Source organism: Cervus elaphus, chromosome 19 (genome assembly GCF_910594005.1).
Source record: "Cervus elaphus chromosome 19, mCerEla1.1, whole genome shotgun sequence".
NCBI lineage: Eukaryota > Metazoa > Chordata > Mammalia > Artiodactyla > Cervidae > Cervus > Cervus elaphus.
In genome coordinates this window covers 14389887-14407945 of record NC_057833.1, presented here as the reverse complement: position 1 = coordinate 14407945, position 18059 = coordinate 14389887, and the positions used below count along the sequence as shown (strand labels likewise).

At 36.9% G+C, this 18059-nt stretch overlaps 1 protein-coding gene across 1 annotated transcript in view; it reads left to right on the top strand.

Moving 5' to 3' along the window:
- KPNA4 (karyopherin subunit alpha 4) overlaps positions 1 to 18059 on the top strand; it is a 58453-nt gene that overhangs the window by 14605 nt on the left and 25789 nt on the right. Inside the window, exons 2-5 of the mRNA XM_043874056.1 lie at positions 16214 to 16258; positions 17080 to 17169; positions 17277 to 17306; positions 17404 to 17456. Of these exons, the coding sequence (XP_043729991.1) occupies positions 16214 to 16258; positions 17080 to 17169; positions 17277 to 17306; positions 17404 to 17456 (218 nt within the window). The remainder of the gene's footprint in view (positions 1 to 16213; positions 16259 to 17079; positions 17170 to 17276; positions 17307 to 17403; positions 17457 to 18059) is intronic.

The window sequence follows — 18059 nt, the reverse complement described above, 5'->3', positions numbered from 1 at the left end:
ACAATGAAATATTCTGACCTAAGAAGAAAGAAAATTCTGGCACATGTTACAATGTGGATAAAACTTGAGGCCATTATGCTCAGTCACAAAGAGCAAATATTAATATAATTCCACTTATATTAGGTAAAAGGTGGAAAAGCTCTATATAGTCAGCAAAAACAAGACTGGGAGCTGACTGGCTCAGATCATGAACTCCTTATTGCCAAATTCAGACTTAAATTGAAGAAAGTAGGGAAAACCACTAGACCATTCAGGTATGACCTAAATCAGATCCTTCACGATTACACAGTGGAAGTGACAAATAGATTCAAGGGACTAGATTCAAGGGACTAGATCTGATAGACAGAGTCCCTGATGAACTATGGACGGAGGTTCGTGACATTGTACAGGAGACAGGGATCAAGACCATCCCCAAGAAAAAGAAATACAAAAAAGGCAAAATGGCTGTCTGAGGAGGCCTTACACATAGCTGTGAAAAGAAGAAGTGAAAAGCAAAGGAGAAAAGGAAAGATACACCCATTTGAATGCAGAGTTCCAAAGAATACCAAAGAGAGATAAGAAGCCTTCCTCAGTGATCAGTGCAAAGAAATAGAGGAAAACAATAGAAAAGGAAAGACTAAGAGATCTCTTCAAGAAAATGAGAGCTACCAAGGGAACATTTCGTGCAAAGATGGGCTCAATAAAGGACAAAAATGGTATGGACCTAACAGAAGCAAAAGATATTAGGAAGAGGTGGCAAGAATACACAGAAGAACTATACAAAAAAGATCTTCACGACCCAGATAATCATGATGGTGTGATCATTCTCTTAGAGCCAGACATCCTGGAATACGAAGTCAAGTGGGCCTTAGGAAGCATCACTACAAACAAAGCTAGTGGAGGTGATAGAATTCAAGTTGAGCTATTTCATATCCTAAAAGATGATGCTGTGAAAGTGTTGCACTCTATATGCCAGCAAATTTGGAAAAGTCAGCACTGGCCACAGGACTGGAAAATATCAGTTTTCATTCCAGTCCCAAAGAAAGGCAATGCCAAAGAATGTTCAAACTACCCCATAATTGCACTCATCTCACACACTAGTAAAGTAATGCTCAAAATTCTGCAAACCAGGCTTCAACAATACATGAACTATGAACTTCCACATGTTCAAGCTGCTTTTAGAAAAGGCAGAGGAACCAGAGATCAAATTGTCAGCATCCGTTGGATCATCAGAAAAGCAAGCAAGTTCCAGAAAAACATCTACTTCTGCTTTATTGACTGTGCCAAAGCCTTTGACTGTGTGGATCACCACAAACTGTGGAAAATTCTTTAAGAGATGGGAATAGCAGACCACCTGACCTGCCTCTTGAGAAACCTGTATGCAGGTCAGGAAGCAACAGTTAGAACTAGACATGCAACAACAGACTGGTTCCAAATTGGGAAAGGAGTACGTCAAGGCTGTATATTGTCACCCTGCTTGTTTAACTTATATGCAGAGTACATCATGAGAAACGCTGGGCTGGAGGAAGCAGAAGCTGGGATCAAGATTGACAGGAGAAATACCAATAACCTCAGATATGCAGATGATACCACCCTTATGGCAGAAAGCAAAGAAGAACTAAAGAGCCTCTTGATGAAAGGGAAAGAGGAGAGTGAAAAAGGTGGCTTAAAACTCAGCATTCAGAAAACTGACATCATGGCATCTGGTCCCATCACTTCATTTCAAATAGATGGGGAAACATTGTAAACAGTTCCAGATTTTATTTATGGGGGCTCCAAAATCACTTCAGATGGTGACTGCAGCCATGAAATTAAAAGACACTTGATCCTTGGAAGAAAAGTCATGACAACCCAGACAGCATATTAAAAAGCAGAGACACTACTTTGCAAAAAATGGTCTGTCTAGTGAAAGCTATGGTTTTTCCAATAGTCATGTATGGATGTGAGAGTTGGAGTATAAAGATAGCTGAACACCGAAGAATTGATATTTTTGAACTGTGGTGTTGGAGGAGACTCTTGAGAGTCCCTTGGACTGCAAGGAGATCCAACCATTCCATCCTAAAGGAAATCAGTTCTGAATATTCATTGAAAGGACTGATGTTGAAGCTGAAACTCCAGTAATTTGGCCACCTGATGCAAAGAACTGACTCATTTGAAAAGATCCTGATGATGGGAAAGATTGAAGACAGAAGAGAAGGGGACGACAGAGGAGGAGATGGTTGGATGGCATCACCAACTCAATGGACATGAGTTTGGGGAAAACTCTGGGAGTTGGTGATGGACAGGGAGTCCTGGCGTGCTGTAATTCATGGGGTCGCAAAGAGTCTGACTCGGCTGAGTGACTGAAGTGAACTGAACTGAGTAATAGCAAAATTCATAGAAACAGAAAGTAACAGGGGTTGCTGGGGAAAAGAGGAAATAGGGAATTGCTGTTTAGTAGGTATGGAAAGAAGAAAATGAAAGTCGCTCAGTCATGTTTGACTCTGCGACCCCTTGGATTATATAGTTCATGGAATTCTCCCGGCCAGAATAGTGGAGTGGGTAGCCTTTCCGTTCTCCAGGGGTGCTTCCCAACCCAGATATGGAGTTTTAATTAAAAAGTGGGTGTGATAGTAAATTTTATGTCATGTATATTGTAAGTTTAAAAGAAGAAAAGAAAAAACACTTCACAACAGATGTTAGGATGTTGAGCAGGGGGAACTCTCATTTATTTCTGGTGGGAATACAAATTGGTACAGTCACATTGAAAGACAGTTTGGCAGGGTGTCTTACAAAACTGAACATAACTCTTGCCATACAATTCATTAATCACACTGGTATTTATACAAATGAAGGTGAGTAACTATGATACATCCAGACAGTGGAATATTATTCAGCATTAAGAAAAAATGTTCTACCAAGCTATGAAAAAACATGGAGGAAGCTTAAATATATACTATTAAATGAAAGATGCCAGTCTAAAAGGGTCACCTGTTGTATCATTGCAACTATGTTACATTCTGGAAAAGGCAAAACTGTAGAGACAGTAAAAGATGAGTGTTTCCAGAGATTATAGGCAGAGTAGAGGGGATTTTTAGGACAGTGAAACTAATCTGTATGGTACTGTAATAATGATGCATGCATGCTCAGTCACCTCAGACATTTCTGACTGTGACCCTGTGTCCATGGGATTCTCCAGGTAAGAATACTGGAGTGAGCTGGCATTTTCTTCTCCAGGGGATCTTCCCGACCCAGGGATCAAACCCGGGTCTCTCTTCTCCTGCATAGGCAAGTGGGTTCTTGGCACTAGCCCCACCTGAGCGGATACATGTTATTTTACATTTGCCAAAACTTGTAGAATGTGCCCGAATGTCAACTCTGAGTTTTGGGTGGTAGTGATGTGTCTTAGAGTCATCATTTGTAACAAAGGTGCCAGCCTGGTTCAGGGTGTTAACAGTGGAAGACGGGCTCGGAATGCGTGAGAGCTCTGAACTTTCTCTTTTTCTGTGGACCTGAAACTGCTCTAATGTTTATTTTTCAAAAAAGTATATATAGGAACTTCCTGACAGTTCAGTGTTTAGGAGTTTGCCTTCCAGTGCAGGGGGTGTGGGTTTGATCCCTGGTCTGGGAGCTAAGATCCCACATGCCTGAAGGCCAAGAAACCGAAACATAAAACAGAAGCAATATTGCAACATTCAATAAAGATTTTTTAAAAGATTCACATCAAAAATATATTTTAAAAATGTATGTATGGCATGACGTTATCCATATTAAAATGTTAAGTATATAAAGCTTTAACAGATGTATTGATACACAGTCAAAACACCCATGAGAATTCAGAAAAATGGTTGTTTCTGGCAAGGCAAAAGGGAAGGTTAGGGTAGAGGGTTGAGGTTGGAGTGAGATTTTAGCAATATCTGTAACACTCTGAAATTTTTATTTCTTTAAAAAAATGAAGCAAATAGAGCAAAATAGTGACATTTATTGATACATGAGTGTTTTACAATTTTCTTTTTTGTATATTTGACTTTTTAATAACTTCATTCTTATAGAAGTGACTAATTTGGGAATATATGTTAAAATGTAGTCTACTTCATTGACTGCATTGATAGAGGAGGAACCTTTATTTATACAAATTTAGTCTTTTCTTGAAATACTGTGACCTACTCAGAAATGAGAATGCCTGCAGAGTGACTTGAGAGAACAAGGACGGGCTAGAGAATGAGGTTTATTTTCATTTGAAGACATCTCTGTTTTGTAGATACCAGAGCTCACCTTTAAAAGTTCTGTAACTTACATACAGTACTATAGCACAGTAAAGGAGATGTGGATTAGAAGCTTTGATTCTTGGGTAGTGTTTTTTACCTTTTTAAGTTCCCAGAAATGGCAATAAATGGTTAACAGGAACAGACCAGAATTCATAGTAGATTTGGGGTGCAGGTATTGTTTCTATGATGTTGAGCCGTATTACAAAGTAAATATACAATAATCTGATGGTTCTCAGTCATCATCTTACTTTCCCTAAAACCAGCATTTGACATAGTTAATTGTGTATGTGTCCTTGAAAAAATCATTTTTTTACTTGATTCCAGGTTTGCACAGATCCTATTGCCGTCTGTCTCACTCTTAAGTCTTCTATCCCTTAGAGTGCCTGCAGTTGTGTTCATTTCATAGAAAATTATCAGATCACCTAGTTTTAAATACGGTTTATACACAGCCAGCTTTTTAAGTTGATGTTTTTAGTCCTAACTTCTTCCTTGAATCCTCGGCTCAGCTGACTGCTTGATGTCTCATTTTGATTCATTATAAGCATATTCAGCTTAGCATTTTCAAAAGTGGTATTACCCTCTAAACCTGCTCATCATTCAGTCTGTCCCATCTAAGTAAATGGTAGTTCCATCTTTGACTTACTTGGACCAGAAACCTTCCAGCTCTTATTGCTTCCTCTGTTCCTAGTCTTATCCATCCCATTAATTAGCAAATTTTGTAGGTTCAGTCATCAGAACCCACATCTCATGATCTCCACTGCTCTGCTCCAAACTGTCATCTTTTACTGGAATTCTGTAGCTATGATGTATTCCCAATGCAGTAGCTGGAATGATTCTATTCCTGTCAGTATGTCTCCCTTTGCTCAAAATCCATCAGTGACTTTCTGCCTCACTAAGTAAATGCCAGAATCTTTACAGTGGCCACCATTTCCTGCTCCTTAATTCATTGTATTATCATCCAGCTGGACTCTTTGCTTTTCTTTCCTCTCATGTCTGGTCGGTTTTTATTTGCTAATTCCTCTGCCTTGAATACTTTCTGCCAAATTACCCACATGGCTTGCTCACTCATCTTAAGGTCTTTACTTAAAAATATCCCCCTTCTTGACTTTATATTTTTTCTCTGTAATATTTTTCACTAGGTTCCATGAAGACGAGATTTGTGTCCTTTTGTTCCCTGCTGTGTCCTTAATGCTGAAAACAGTTTGTGGTACATAGTGATCAGTAAACATTTGTTGAGTGAATGACTGGCTTTCTGTGTAGATGTACACATCTGTTTAGTATGTGAACATAATTAGAGTTAATGTTTCTCAAATGATGTTTTAATGGAGTAATTCAGTGATTTGCCTTTCAGTGAAGTTTTTCTGTTGGCAGTGTGAAAATCTTTGAACTTCAGTTCACAAAGAAAAATTACTATTTTGAAAATACTGAGGAAAAAGAAGGAAAAGTAGCTTATTTGAAGAGAGATGCCACAGAAGCAGACCTAGAATGAAAAAGTAGTATGATCTAGTATAAAGAACGTCGGTCTGAGACCAGGATTATCTGAGCCTTGCTGTTCTTGGACAAGTCGTTGTATAAAATGAGACAGTTAGTTGATTTCTATTTTTTCCAGTTGCAAAATCCTATAATGCTTTTGTGTAGATTTTTCTGTAACAAAACCTTGACTTTGATTATGTTCATATGCTATACATACAAGGAAAATATTCCTTAATCTCTGATATCTCATATTTTATTTTAATCAGATGCTGTTTTGTAAGTGGAAAAAACTAATTGGTTTTCTCATCTGAGAATGCAACAAATAAGCAGAGAGAGCAGATTTAACTCAGCAGTGTGTTAAGCTTGGGCTCTGTTGACTTCCTTAACTTGGTTGAATCTTGTTTAGATTCCTGTTCATCATAATTTTTTCCAATGTCTTTGCCATATATTAAGTTTTCTTCAGCCTGTCAGTCACTTCCTCAAATTGTATTTCTTCTATAAAGTACTCAAAACCTTTGAAGAGAAATGATCGTTCTTGCCAGGATTTGATCAGTCTCATTATAAAAGAGAAGGGAGTACGTTCCCTTTTGCTCGTGTAAAATTTGAATATGTATTTGTTTGGTATAATAACAGGTTTCTCTCTGCATTGTCCTTCATCACTTTCTGTGTGATTCCGAAAGTTTACCTTGCAGTATTTCCCATCTTTTGAGAGGGTTCTTTTTGTGTGTCTCACCAAACTTGTCATTTCTTAACCTTTTTTCTTTCCCTACCAACCATGGGACTAGCAGCAATATACTAATAAAGTAGTTTAGTCATATTACAGTAACCCATCTTGGGAGAAGACATGTATGTGTTCGTATGTTTTCTCCTCTGCTGTGTGTGTGCATACAGCTCTTGTACAAGATGTTGTGCTTAGTTGCTCAGTCGTGTCCAACTCTTTGTGACCCCGTGGACTGTAACCCACCAGGCTCCTCTGTCCATGGGATTCTCCAGGCAGGAATATTGGAGGGAGTTGCCATGCCATCCTCCAGGGAATCTTCCCAACCCATGGATTGAACCCAGGTCTCCTTCATTGCAGTCGGATTCTTTACCATCTGAGTCACCAGGGAAGCCCCTTGTACAAGATCGGTTCAGTTCAGTTACTCATTCATGTCTGACTCTTTTGCGACCCCATGGACTGCAGCATGCTAGGCTTCCCTGTCCATCACCAACTCCTTGAACTCACTCAAACTCATGTCCATTGAGTCAGTGATGCCATTCAACCATCTCATCCTCTGTTGTCCCCTTCTCCTCCCACCTTCAATCTTCCCAGCATCAGGGTCTTTTCCAGTGAGTCAGTTCTTCACATCAGGTGGCCAAAGTATTGGAGTTTCAGCTTCTATATCAGTCCTTCCAATGAATATTCAGAACTGATTTCCGTTAGGAGGGACTGGATCAAGAGTCTTCTCCAACACCACAGTTCAAAAGCATCAATTTTTTGGTGTCAGCTTTCTTTGTAGTCCAACTCTCACATCCATACATGACCACTGGAAGAACCATAGCCTTGACTAAACGGACCTTTGTTGGCAAAGTAATGTCTTTGTTTTTTTTTTTTTTAATTTTTTCATTTATTCCTATTAGTTGGAGGCTAATTACTTTACAATACTGTAGTGGTTTTTGTCATACATTGACATGAATCAGCCATGAATTTACATGTATTCCCCATCCCGATCCCCCCTCCCACCTCCCTCTCTATTCGATCCCTCTGGGTCTTCCCAGTGCACCAGGCCCGAGCACTTGTCTCATGCACCCAACCTGGGCTGGTGATCTGTTTCACCATAGATAATATACATGTTTCAGTGCTGTTCTCTTGAAACATCCCACCCTCGCCTTCTCCCACAGAGTCCAAAAGTCTGTTCTTTACATCTGTTTTGCATATAGGGTTATCATTACCATCTTTCTAAATTCCATATATATGTGTTAGTATACTGTATTGGTCTTTATCTCTCTGGCTTACTTCACTGTATAATGGGCTCCAGTTTCATCCATCTCATTAGAACTGATTCAAATGAATTCTTTTTAATGGCTGAGTAATATTCCATGGTGTATATGTACCACAGCTTCCTTATCCATTCGTCTGCTGGTGGGCATCTAGGTTGCTTCCATGTCCTGGCTATTATAAACAGTGTTGCGATGAACATTGGGGTGCACGTGTCTCTTTCAGATCTGGTTTCCTCGGTGTGTATGCCCAGGAGTGGTATTGCTGGGTCAAATGGCAGTTCTATTTCCAGTTTTTTAAGAAATCTCCACACTGTTATCCATAGCGGCTGTGCTAGTTTGCATTTCCACGAGCAGTGTAAGAGGGTTCCCTTTTCTCCACACCCTTTCCAGCATTTATTGCTTGTATGTCTTTGTTTTATGATATGCTGTCTAGGTTGGTCATAGCTTTCTTCCAAGGAGCAAGCGTCTTTTAATTTCATGGCTGCAGTCACCACTTGCAGTGAATTTGGAGCCCCCCAAAATGAAGTCTGTCACTGTTTCCATTGTTTCCCCATCTATTTGTCATGAAGTGATGGGACCAGATGCCATGATCTTAGTTTTCTGAATGTTGAGTTTTAAGCCAACTTTTTTACTCTCTTCTTTCACTTTCATCAAGAGGCTCTTTAGTTCTTCTTTGCTTTCTGCCATAAGGGTGGTGTTATCTGTGTATCTGAGGTTATTGATATTTCTCCCAGCAATCTTGATTCCAGCTTGTGCTTCATCCAATCCAGCATTTCTCATGATGTACTCTGCATGTTAAATAAGCATGATGACAGTATACTCCTTTCCCAATTTGGAACCAGTCTGTTGTTCCATGTCCAGTTCTAACTGTTGCTTCCTGACCTGCATACAGGTTTCTCAGGAGGCAGGTCAGGTGGTCTGCTATTCCCATCTCTTGAAGAATTTTCCACAGTTTGTTGTGATCCACACAGTCAAAGGCTTTGGCGTAGTCAATAAAGCAGAAGTAGATGTTTTTCCGGAACTCTCTTGCTTTTTCAATGATCCAACAGACTTTGGCAATTTGATCAAGTGAATTTGATTCACTTGTACAAGATAGGTGAATATAGAAATTGAATTTTTTTGTATTCTTCTTACCTTGATTTTCTAACTTTTCTAAATATAACTTTTGAATTTAATCTATTTCCTTATTTGAATATTGAGTAAATAATGAAACTCTAATGTCTTAGAGTTAACAACTGTTAATGGTTTCTTAAATTTTTGTGAATTTTTAAAAAAATTTACATTGATGTACTAATAAATTTCAATGCTTAGAATTTAGATGTGAATCATTTTAAAGCATAGTATCTGTAGGTTAGAATTGTTTCTTAAAACTGCTCCTAAAGCTTGCCAAGGTTTCATCTGGCCTCCTACTGTGAATTTACTTATAAACTTCTCTTGTACTGAATCTGCATTCATCTTTATACTTGGCAGAGATAAGAACTTGATTCTGCTTGTGAAGACTTTTGCCTATCACTAGTAGTGCTAATTAGAACTTTTCTCTCATACTGCTGCTATTATTTATCACTGAGAAGTAAGTCCACAGTTAGAGCAAGCATTTAGTGTTAAGCATTTAACTTTTTATTGTGAAGTTGAAATTTATTTGCTGGCAAATAAATAAGCACCATAATGATTGCTGCTGCAGAGATCAACAGGTGGAGGTGAGAGGAGGAGAAATAGGTAAAGAATGGAAGACAGATTTTTTTATAGTTATTTTTATCTTTCACATTCAATTTACTGCATTTATTGGGTTAAAGAGCTGTTGTCCTTACTGAGTATGTTTAGGATATGGTGGTTATTGAGGTTGAAAACCCCAGTAACTCACTTTTCCTTGAAATGTTTTGTAGGTCAGCTTTTCATGTCATGACTGATTTGATTTCTTGCCTACCTTTCTGTTCCTGGCTTCTCATGTTCTTCAACAGATCCTGCACATGACATTTTTATGCATCTCTGTTTTTGTATATGCTGTATTTTCTACCTGGGATGCTTGTCTCTAGTCAAATTTCCATTCAATCTTAAAGATTCAGCTTATATTTCATCGTTATTACATAGTCTCCCTGCTGCTAAGATCAGTTTGCATGTTATAACACATTGCATATATTTAAATGAATAAAGTCAAGTAACCTGTTTGGAATGGTGTTTGGCACCCAGTGTTTGCTAAATGTTAGGCCTTATTACTATTAAATTATATTTCTCTGTCATAAGAGTACTAGCTACATAAGGCCATGGATATTCTTTGTCCAGTCCATCTAGTGCTTGGCATATAGGTGATTAATAAATATTTGGATGGTTGAGTGTATGCTTTTTGGCAGGCTTAAAGTGGTAAAACAGTAGAATCCATGTTGGAGGGATGTGTATGTGTTTAACTTTTTTTTAAAAACTACTGCAATATAGCTTTTTTAGGTGTACAATTTAATTATTTTTAGCAAATTTTCAGAGTTGTGCTGACTACCACAATCCCATTTTAAAATATATTTCATCTCTTCACAAAATATCTTATGCTGATAAGTTTTTTTATTCTTTTTCTTTTTTGTGCTATTACCTAACTGTCAATATTCCCAGGGTAAAAATGACAGGCTAGATGACATAAAGTCAAAGTATTATATTCCTTATCTCTTGAGTGACTAACTTTAGAATTTTCTTTAAACATTTAAGTTTCATACAGTATGTTGTTATATTACCGTTATCTTATATTACTAGTTTTTAAAGAAAACTGTACGTTGATAAAGGTGACTTAGAAATTAAATAGCCATAAATTAGAAAGAAAGTACTATACCCTACACCCCATTAGAGCAGAGAAAGTATTTAATCCCTAGAGCCTAGCTCAGTGATGGACATACAGTAATTATTTGTTAATTTTAATAACCACATTCCTTCTAAATGGAAGTTCTGTGTTCTGTAAGATTCACTTGTTTGAATTTTTGGCAATTTCTTGTCCCCTTTTGCCTGAATTTAGAACTTTGAAGCTGTATTACAAGCAAAGAAATACAGAAATTCTGGGTGATCAGACCAGCCTGAACCCTACTGTTTGTTGGAGGAGGAGGGGTGGAGGCAGGCGCCCTCTACAGCCTTTGTCCTTTAGATAGTCTTTGGCCTATAAATAAGCCTTTGGCCAGTTTGGCAGCCTTTTGGAATTCTGATTGACAGCTTACTGCATCAGTGTAAATCATGTGACTCCATAACAATTATGTTTGTGTGTAGTGTGTAAAAAACTGCTCTTTAAAATAAGTTAAAATTTAGAAAAGGAAACCTTATGTATCCCTTTCATGAGACCTCAGGGAAAAAAATCCTTGATTTGAGATGGGGTTATGATTTGAAAATGTCTAAATATCTAATACTACTTTTAAGACATTTGTTTTTTGCAGTAAAAAAAAAAACAAAACAGTAAATGCTACCAGGCTGGCACATAGGATGTCTTTCTACTATTTCATTCAGTCATCTCTTTACCTCAATCTTTCTCTTAAATAAAAACATCTTTTTTGCTTTATTATAAAAAAGATGGTGACTTCTCTTATTTTGTATGTTTCTATGGCTAGTAATAATCCAAAGCTTATGTCATAACTGTAGTACTAAATTAGTTTGATAAATCCTTTAGTAGTGGTTCAAATTATCAGAAACTCTAAATTTAATAAATAAGATAGATTAAAATGAGGGGAAATTTTGTGTATATATAGCAGTTGTTTAGGATTTATTAGTAGTTGCTTTATTAAAAAGAAGTTACAGCCCATTGATTATACCTTAATCCCACTTCTTTAAATGAGATGAGAAACCAGACTAGAAATAATCTCTGTCCCTCAGAAGTCTGCCTTTTACTGGACAAACCTTAGTACATTATGTAGGTTTTATTTTCTGTGTGAGACATAGGACATTGTTTTTTGTTACTGTTTACTTGAGTTGTTTATTGTTTTAGTATTGTGATACAGTGAAAAGCCCGCTGTCTTGATAGTGGTGCTTCTGCTTTAGAATGAACCATTGGCTCTAAAAACTGGCTTGAACTCCATTTGACTTGTGGGAGACAGTATCGCTTAGTGGTTAATTGACTGTGTATGAAACTCTGAATTCTGCGTCTCCCTGGTTGCTCAGACAGTAAAGGATCCTTTACTGCCTGCAGCGCAGGAAACATGGGTTCTATCCTGAGTCAGGAAGATCCCCTGGAGAAGGAAATGACTGCCCACTCCACTATTTTTGCCTGGAGAATCACATAGACAGAGGAGCCTGGCAAGCTAAAGCCCATGGGTCAAAAAGAGTCAGACACAATTGAGTGACTAAGCATGCACACACGCTCTAAATTGTAATACTGGGTGTCACACTTCTAGCCATGGAGCCTTGGCCAAGTAATTTAACTTTTCTAAGCCTCAGTTTCCTTATTTGCAAAAAGAAAGAAAGATTTCTTCTTCTAACCTCTGAAGGCTCTAATGATTGAACTACGGTGAATATTGAAACTCTTATTATAATATTTGGCTAATTGTTTTTACTTATTTGCAGCATACTATACAATACTAATACTTATTAGTATTTTCAGTTGTCATATTTTTAAATTTCAGAGCTTTACCAAAGCTCAAATGATCACTTAAACAAAGATGGGATAAATTGATTTGGTCAAAAATTGAGGTAAAGATCTCCACACATTTAAGATCAGTACATTTTGAGAAGGAATAATATTTATTTCTCATGTTATTCCTTATATATAGAACTTATATTCTAGTGGAGGAAGGGGACAATAAGCAAATAAAGTTTTACATAGTATATTAAAATGTTGTAAGTGCTGTGGAGAAAAATAAGACAGAGAAGCCCAGTACCCAGATATATCGATGTATGGCTGCTGGATAGTTAGGAGATGGTAACCAGGGAGGGGATGAGGTGGGAAGACTGAAGCCATTTTACTCCAAAGTGGAAAACCATTGGGTAGTTTTGAAGAGGGGAGTAAAATGATCCGATTTACTTTTTAGAAAGGGTATCTTTACTGAAAGGGTTTTAGAAAGGGTTTCTTCCCATGAAGTCTATGGGTAGAATTCAAGAGAACCTGGAAACTTAGAAAAAAATTAATTGCATCCTTGTTTTCACTAACTTTAAGAATGTAGCCAATAAACCTCCATATTTATTAAAGTTACCTGTGATTTTTGTTCCCACTTATAAAAATCAGAGTTTTGTTGCACAATATCCTGAAATACCATTCATGGTCAGCATTACTTTGAAAGTATAGTAATTGTTATGGAACTGCTAGGTTCCATTTAATATGATAATGAAGCATATATATCACAGTTTGTTGTTTCATGTTTTCTATATTTTGGGAACAAATAGTTTAATTGGCTTTTTTGTAATAGTCATATTTCATTTCTATATTTAAAACCACTATCTGAGTTCCAGAGAATAGCAGGGAGGGATAAGAAAGCCTTAAGTGAACAATGCAAAGAAATAGAGGAAAACAATAGAAAAGGAAAGACTAGAGATCTCTTCAAGAAAATTGGAGTTACCAAGGGAACATTTTCATGGAAAGATGAGCACAATAAAGGACAGAAATGGCAAGGACCTAACAGAAGAAGAGATTAAGAAGAGGTGGCAAGAATACACAGAAGAACTACCCAAAAAAAGGTCTTAGTGACCCAGATAACCACAATGGTGTGGTCACTCATCTGGAGCCAGGCATCCTGGAGTGTGAGGTCAAGTGAGCCTTGGGAAGCATCACTACAAACACAGCTAGTGGAGGTGATGGAGTTCCAGCTGAGCTACTTTAACATCCTAAAGAATGATTTGATGACATAATGCGCTCAGTATGGCATCCAGTTCTCATTCCAGTCCCGAAGAAGGGCAACACTGTATGATTGCACTCAGTTTACTTGTTAGCAAGGTAATGCTCAAAATCCTTCAAGCTAGGCTTCAGCAGTACATGAATCAAGAACTTCCAGATGAACAAGCTGGGTTTAGAAAAGGCAGAGGAACTAGAGATCAAATTGCCAACATCTGTTGGGTCATGGAAAAAGCAAGAGAATTTCAGAAAGACATCCACTTCTGTTTCATTGACTCCACAAAAGCCTTTGACTGTGTGGATCACAACAAACTGTGAGATGGGAATACCATACCACCTGACCTGCCTCCTGCGAAACCTGTATGCAGGTCAGGAAGCAACAGTTAGAACCGGACATGGAACAATAGACTGGTTCATAATTGGAGAAGGAGTACGTCAAGGCGGTATATTGTCACCCTGCTTATTTAACTTCTATGCAGAGTGCATCATGTGAAATGCTGGGCTGGATGAAGCACAAGTTGGAATCAGGATTGCATCAACAACCTCAGATACGCAGGTGTCACCACCCTTATGGCAGGAAGCAAAGAGGAACTAAAGAGCCTCTTGATAAGGGTGAAAGGAGAGTGAAATAACTGGCTTAAAACTCAACATTTCAAAAAGCTAAGATCATGGCATCTGGTCCCATCATTTCATGGCAAATAGATGAAGAAGTGATGAAAATAGTGACTGATTTTATTTTCTTGGGCTCCAAAATTACTGGTGACTACAGCCATGAAATTAAAAGACACATGCTTCTTGGAAGAAAGGCTATGATAAACCTAGACAGTGTGTTAAAAACCAAAGACATCACTTTGCCAGCAAAGGTCTGTATAGTCAAAGCTGTGGTTTTTCCAGTAGTCATGTACGGATGTGAGAGTTAGACCATAAAGAAGGCTAAGCACTGAAGAATTGATGCTTTTTAATTGTGGTGCTGAAGAAGACTCTTGAAAGTCTCTTGGGCTGCCAAGGAGATCAGACTAGTCAATCCTAAAAGAAATCGGTCCTGAATATCCATTGGAAGTACTGATGCTGAAACTCTTGTACTTTGGCCACCTGATGCCAAGATCCAACTCAGAAGAAAAGCCCCTGATGCTGGGAAATATTGAGGGCAGGAGGAGAAGGGGGCAACAGAGAATGAGTTTGTTGGATTGCATCACCAACTCAGTGGCTGTGAATCTGAGCAAACTCCAGGAGATAGTGAAGGACAAGAAAGCCTGGTGCAGTTCATGGGGTCGTAGAGAGTCAGACATGACTTAGCAACTGAGTAACAGCAACAGTTTGAAAAGGTGGTCGTTGATTGCACCAGGCTGCCGAAGAAGTCTGTGGCACATAAAAAGTAAGACTCCCTGTGAGGATTACTCTGGTTGCTGTGATAATAATGGACTGGAAGAAAGAGAGCAAGAACAGAAAGAGGGATGCAAATTAGGAGGCTTTTGCAGTTATCTAGAGGAGAGATAATGGTGAGTTGGATCAGAGAGTGGCAGAGGAAATCCATCATATGTAGTTGTATTTCAGATAAGTTTTGATGATTGAACCAATATGATTTCCTAACAAATTGAGTACATAATATGAGAGAAAAGGAAGAATTAGGGATGGCTTTAAGATATAATTTGATCTGTGCAACTAGAAGGATGGAGTTGCCATTTGCTGAAAATCTCTTTGAAATTATTAATAGACCTGGGATATTGGATATATTGCAAATTTTTAAAACTAACGTAAGGCTTATAAAAATAGAAAAATACTAAGGGTAAAAGAACTCATAATCTCACCCTCGTATGAACCATGTGAGATGGGGTAGAACATATGTTTGTTAAAGATCAAAAGTTTCAGTTTCAGATTTGTTTGATGTATTTATTAGACATTCTAAGTATTACTTCATGAATTGTTCTCTCCACTTAATATGTCTTGGCATGTTCAGTTATTAGAAAGAATGAGGTGGTCCTATACATAATGTGAACTGGTATCGTTTCTGAATGTCTGAATGTTTTACAGTGAACATGAATCCATGTATTAGGTAACTTTAAAGTGAGAAAAACAGGTTAAAAAACAGAATGGTTATAGTATGTGATAGAATAATTACGTGCTCCTTAGGAAGAATAAGATAGATTTGCATATACCATCATGAAAGATCTTCCAGATCTTTAAATAAAATAAATAAAAATAAGGTAAAGAACAGAATAAGTGTATCAGAATCATAGTAAACCTAGCTATGTTTATCTTTAAAGAAAGAGGCTGTGAATCGTCAGGAAGGTTTTCTCCCCCTCTCGCACCCCCCTTTTTTAATGGCAGTTCAGTTTACTAACCTTGTACATATATTCCTTTTTAAATAGGGGGTTCATATGGGAGTGAGATTACCTTGTACATATATTACTTTTTAAATAGGGAATTCTTAAAGGGGGTGACATTATGGATTATTCTTCATACTTTTGTGTTTTTAATAATTCCTGTGTTACAGTTTTAAATTTTTATGATATATCCAATATTATAGTTCCAGTAATAATTTCAAAGAGATTTTCAGTATTTAAGAATGTGAATATGAAATGAAGATAGGAAATCATCATATTATCTTTATTAGGAGTAAAATATGACTTTATGTATATATATGACTAGAAGAAAAGATTGGGGGTGTACATCGAAATGTTAATAGCAGTTTTCTCTGGGTGATGGAATTTGAGGTGATTTTTTTTAAACAATTCTGTTTGATTTCTTGTAGACTATGAGAAGACAACGAAATGAAGTTGTAGTTGAATTAAGAAAGGTGAGTCTGATTAGCTTCGTGTACTTTCAGGTGTAATCACAGCAGCCACATAGAGAGAAGATAGCACATGCACATGAGTGTCAAGTGCTTAAATGAGCGTTTCTTTTTTCCTTGAAAATGGAGGTATTGACTAAATTTGACAACTGTTGAAATTGACAAGGTGCATCTTGTCGACTATCTAAAATAGAGGTAAACACAGTATCTGATGGTTTTTTCTTCTGTAATTTTAAATGGTTTATAAAAAGTGTATGTCATAGTTATACTTAATAGTTCTGCTATTTACAATAATTACTCCATAAAAGGAACTTGGCATTTAAAAATTTTATCAACTTCTCAAGTATTAAAGTAGGTTAGTTGAAAATGTATTTGAAAATTTGTCCTGAACATTTTGGTGAAATTCAAGTGGCCCTTAATTTTTGTAAGACATTGTTAATTTTCGTCTGATTTTTGAACTGCCCAACTTTTGCTTTGACTTTGCTTTTAGGTAAAGAGAAGCTCCCAGATGATGTATAAAATGGTTCAGTACTTTTAAATAAATATGTATGTTTGGTTCTGGCTTAAACTATACTCTTATCTTTTTTAATCAGTTTTTTTTTTTTAGTTTGTTTTTACATTGTTCACAGTTCATTAAAAATGTAATGTTTGGATGGGGCTCAAATAGGTGTTGCTTATGTGTTTAATTCACAATTTGGTTTAATTGTCTGCATTTGCATTTTACTTTTAAAAGTCACTTTGTATTTTTTTGTAGGCACAGGATTGTCTAATTTTTATGTGAAACTACTTAGCTTTTTAAAATTTAACTGAAGTTCTGTTTTTTTAAGAATAAAAGAGATGAACATCTCTTAAAGAGGAGGAATGTACCACATGAAGATATCTGTGAAGACTCTGACATAGATGGCGATTATAGAGTGGTAAGTTATTGTTATTTTGGTAATTTAAAAATTCTGTGAAAGATTTTTACATGAATACAGAATTACAAGGTGAATTTTTAACTTGATTTTCTCTAACTTTTTCCTAGCAAAATACCTCTCTAGAAGCTATAGTTCAAGTAAGTTGATTTCCCCTCCCCCACCCTCATTCATATTTCTTGAACTTGTCTACTAATTATTGTGTATCTGCATCACAAATTGTTTGGTTTTTTATAGAATGCTTCAAGTGATAACCAAGGAATTCAATTAAGTGCAGTTCAAGCTGCTAGGTAAGTTAAGGACATATTTAACGTTTGTAACTTAGACAGGAGTTCTCTTTTGGGTTTTTACTATATAGTAGTCCTGTTATATTAACTTTGATGACAAACAATAAAAAATAGTCATAGACCTAAAGAATTTATTTTAAAAATTATTCTGTAAGATTATTCTCTAATTAAAATTAGCAATTTTCTAATTCACTAATACCTGGAAGCTTTAGTGTACATTTAATATGTGCAAACACTGGAAGAAAGTTGATTTGACATGTTATTGCTATAGACTAATAGAAAAACATTGTAAAACTTTTCATTCTTTACTGAATAATAGGTTTGATTTTATTAAAAGTGAGATTCTTCAGATTGTGCTTGGGTAGCTGATTGATCTCACAGTTTTCATATTGATCAAACGATCAGTTGAATTAAAGCTTCCTGCAGCAGTGTACAGGCTGCACGATGTGAAGATGTAGGGCTGCAGAGACTCCTGCTATCATTTCACACATTTCTGTTGTAAAACCTGTGCACTCGTATTTCAAAGGGAGAGCCAGAGAAACTTAACCACTGAGACATTTGTATTAATAAATAGCTTGGGGAAGACATGGTTGTGTCATAGTACAA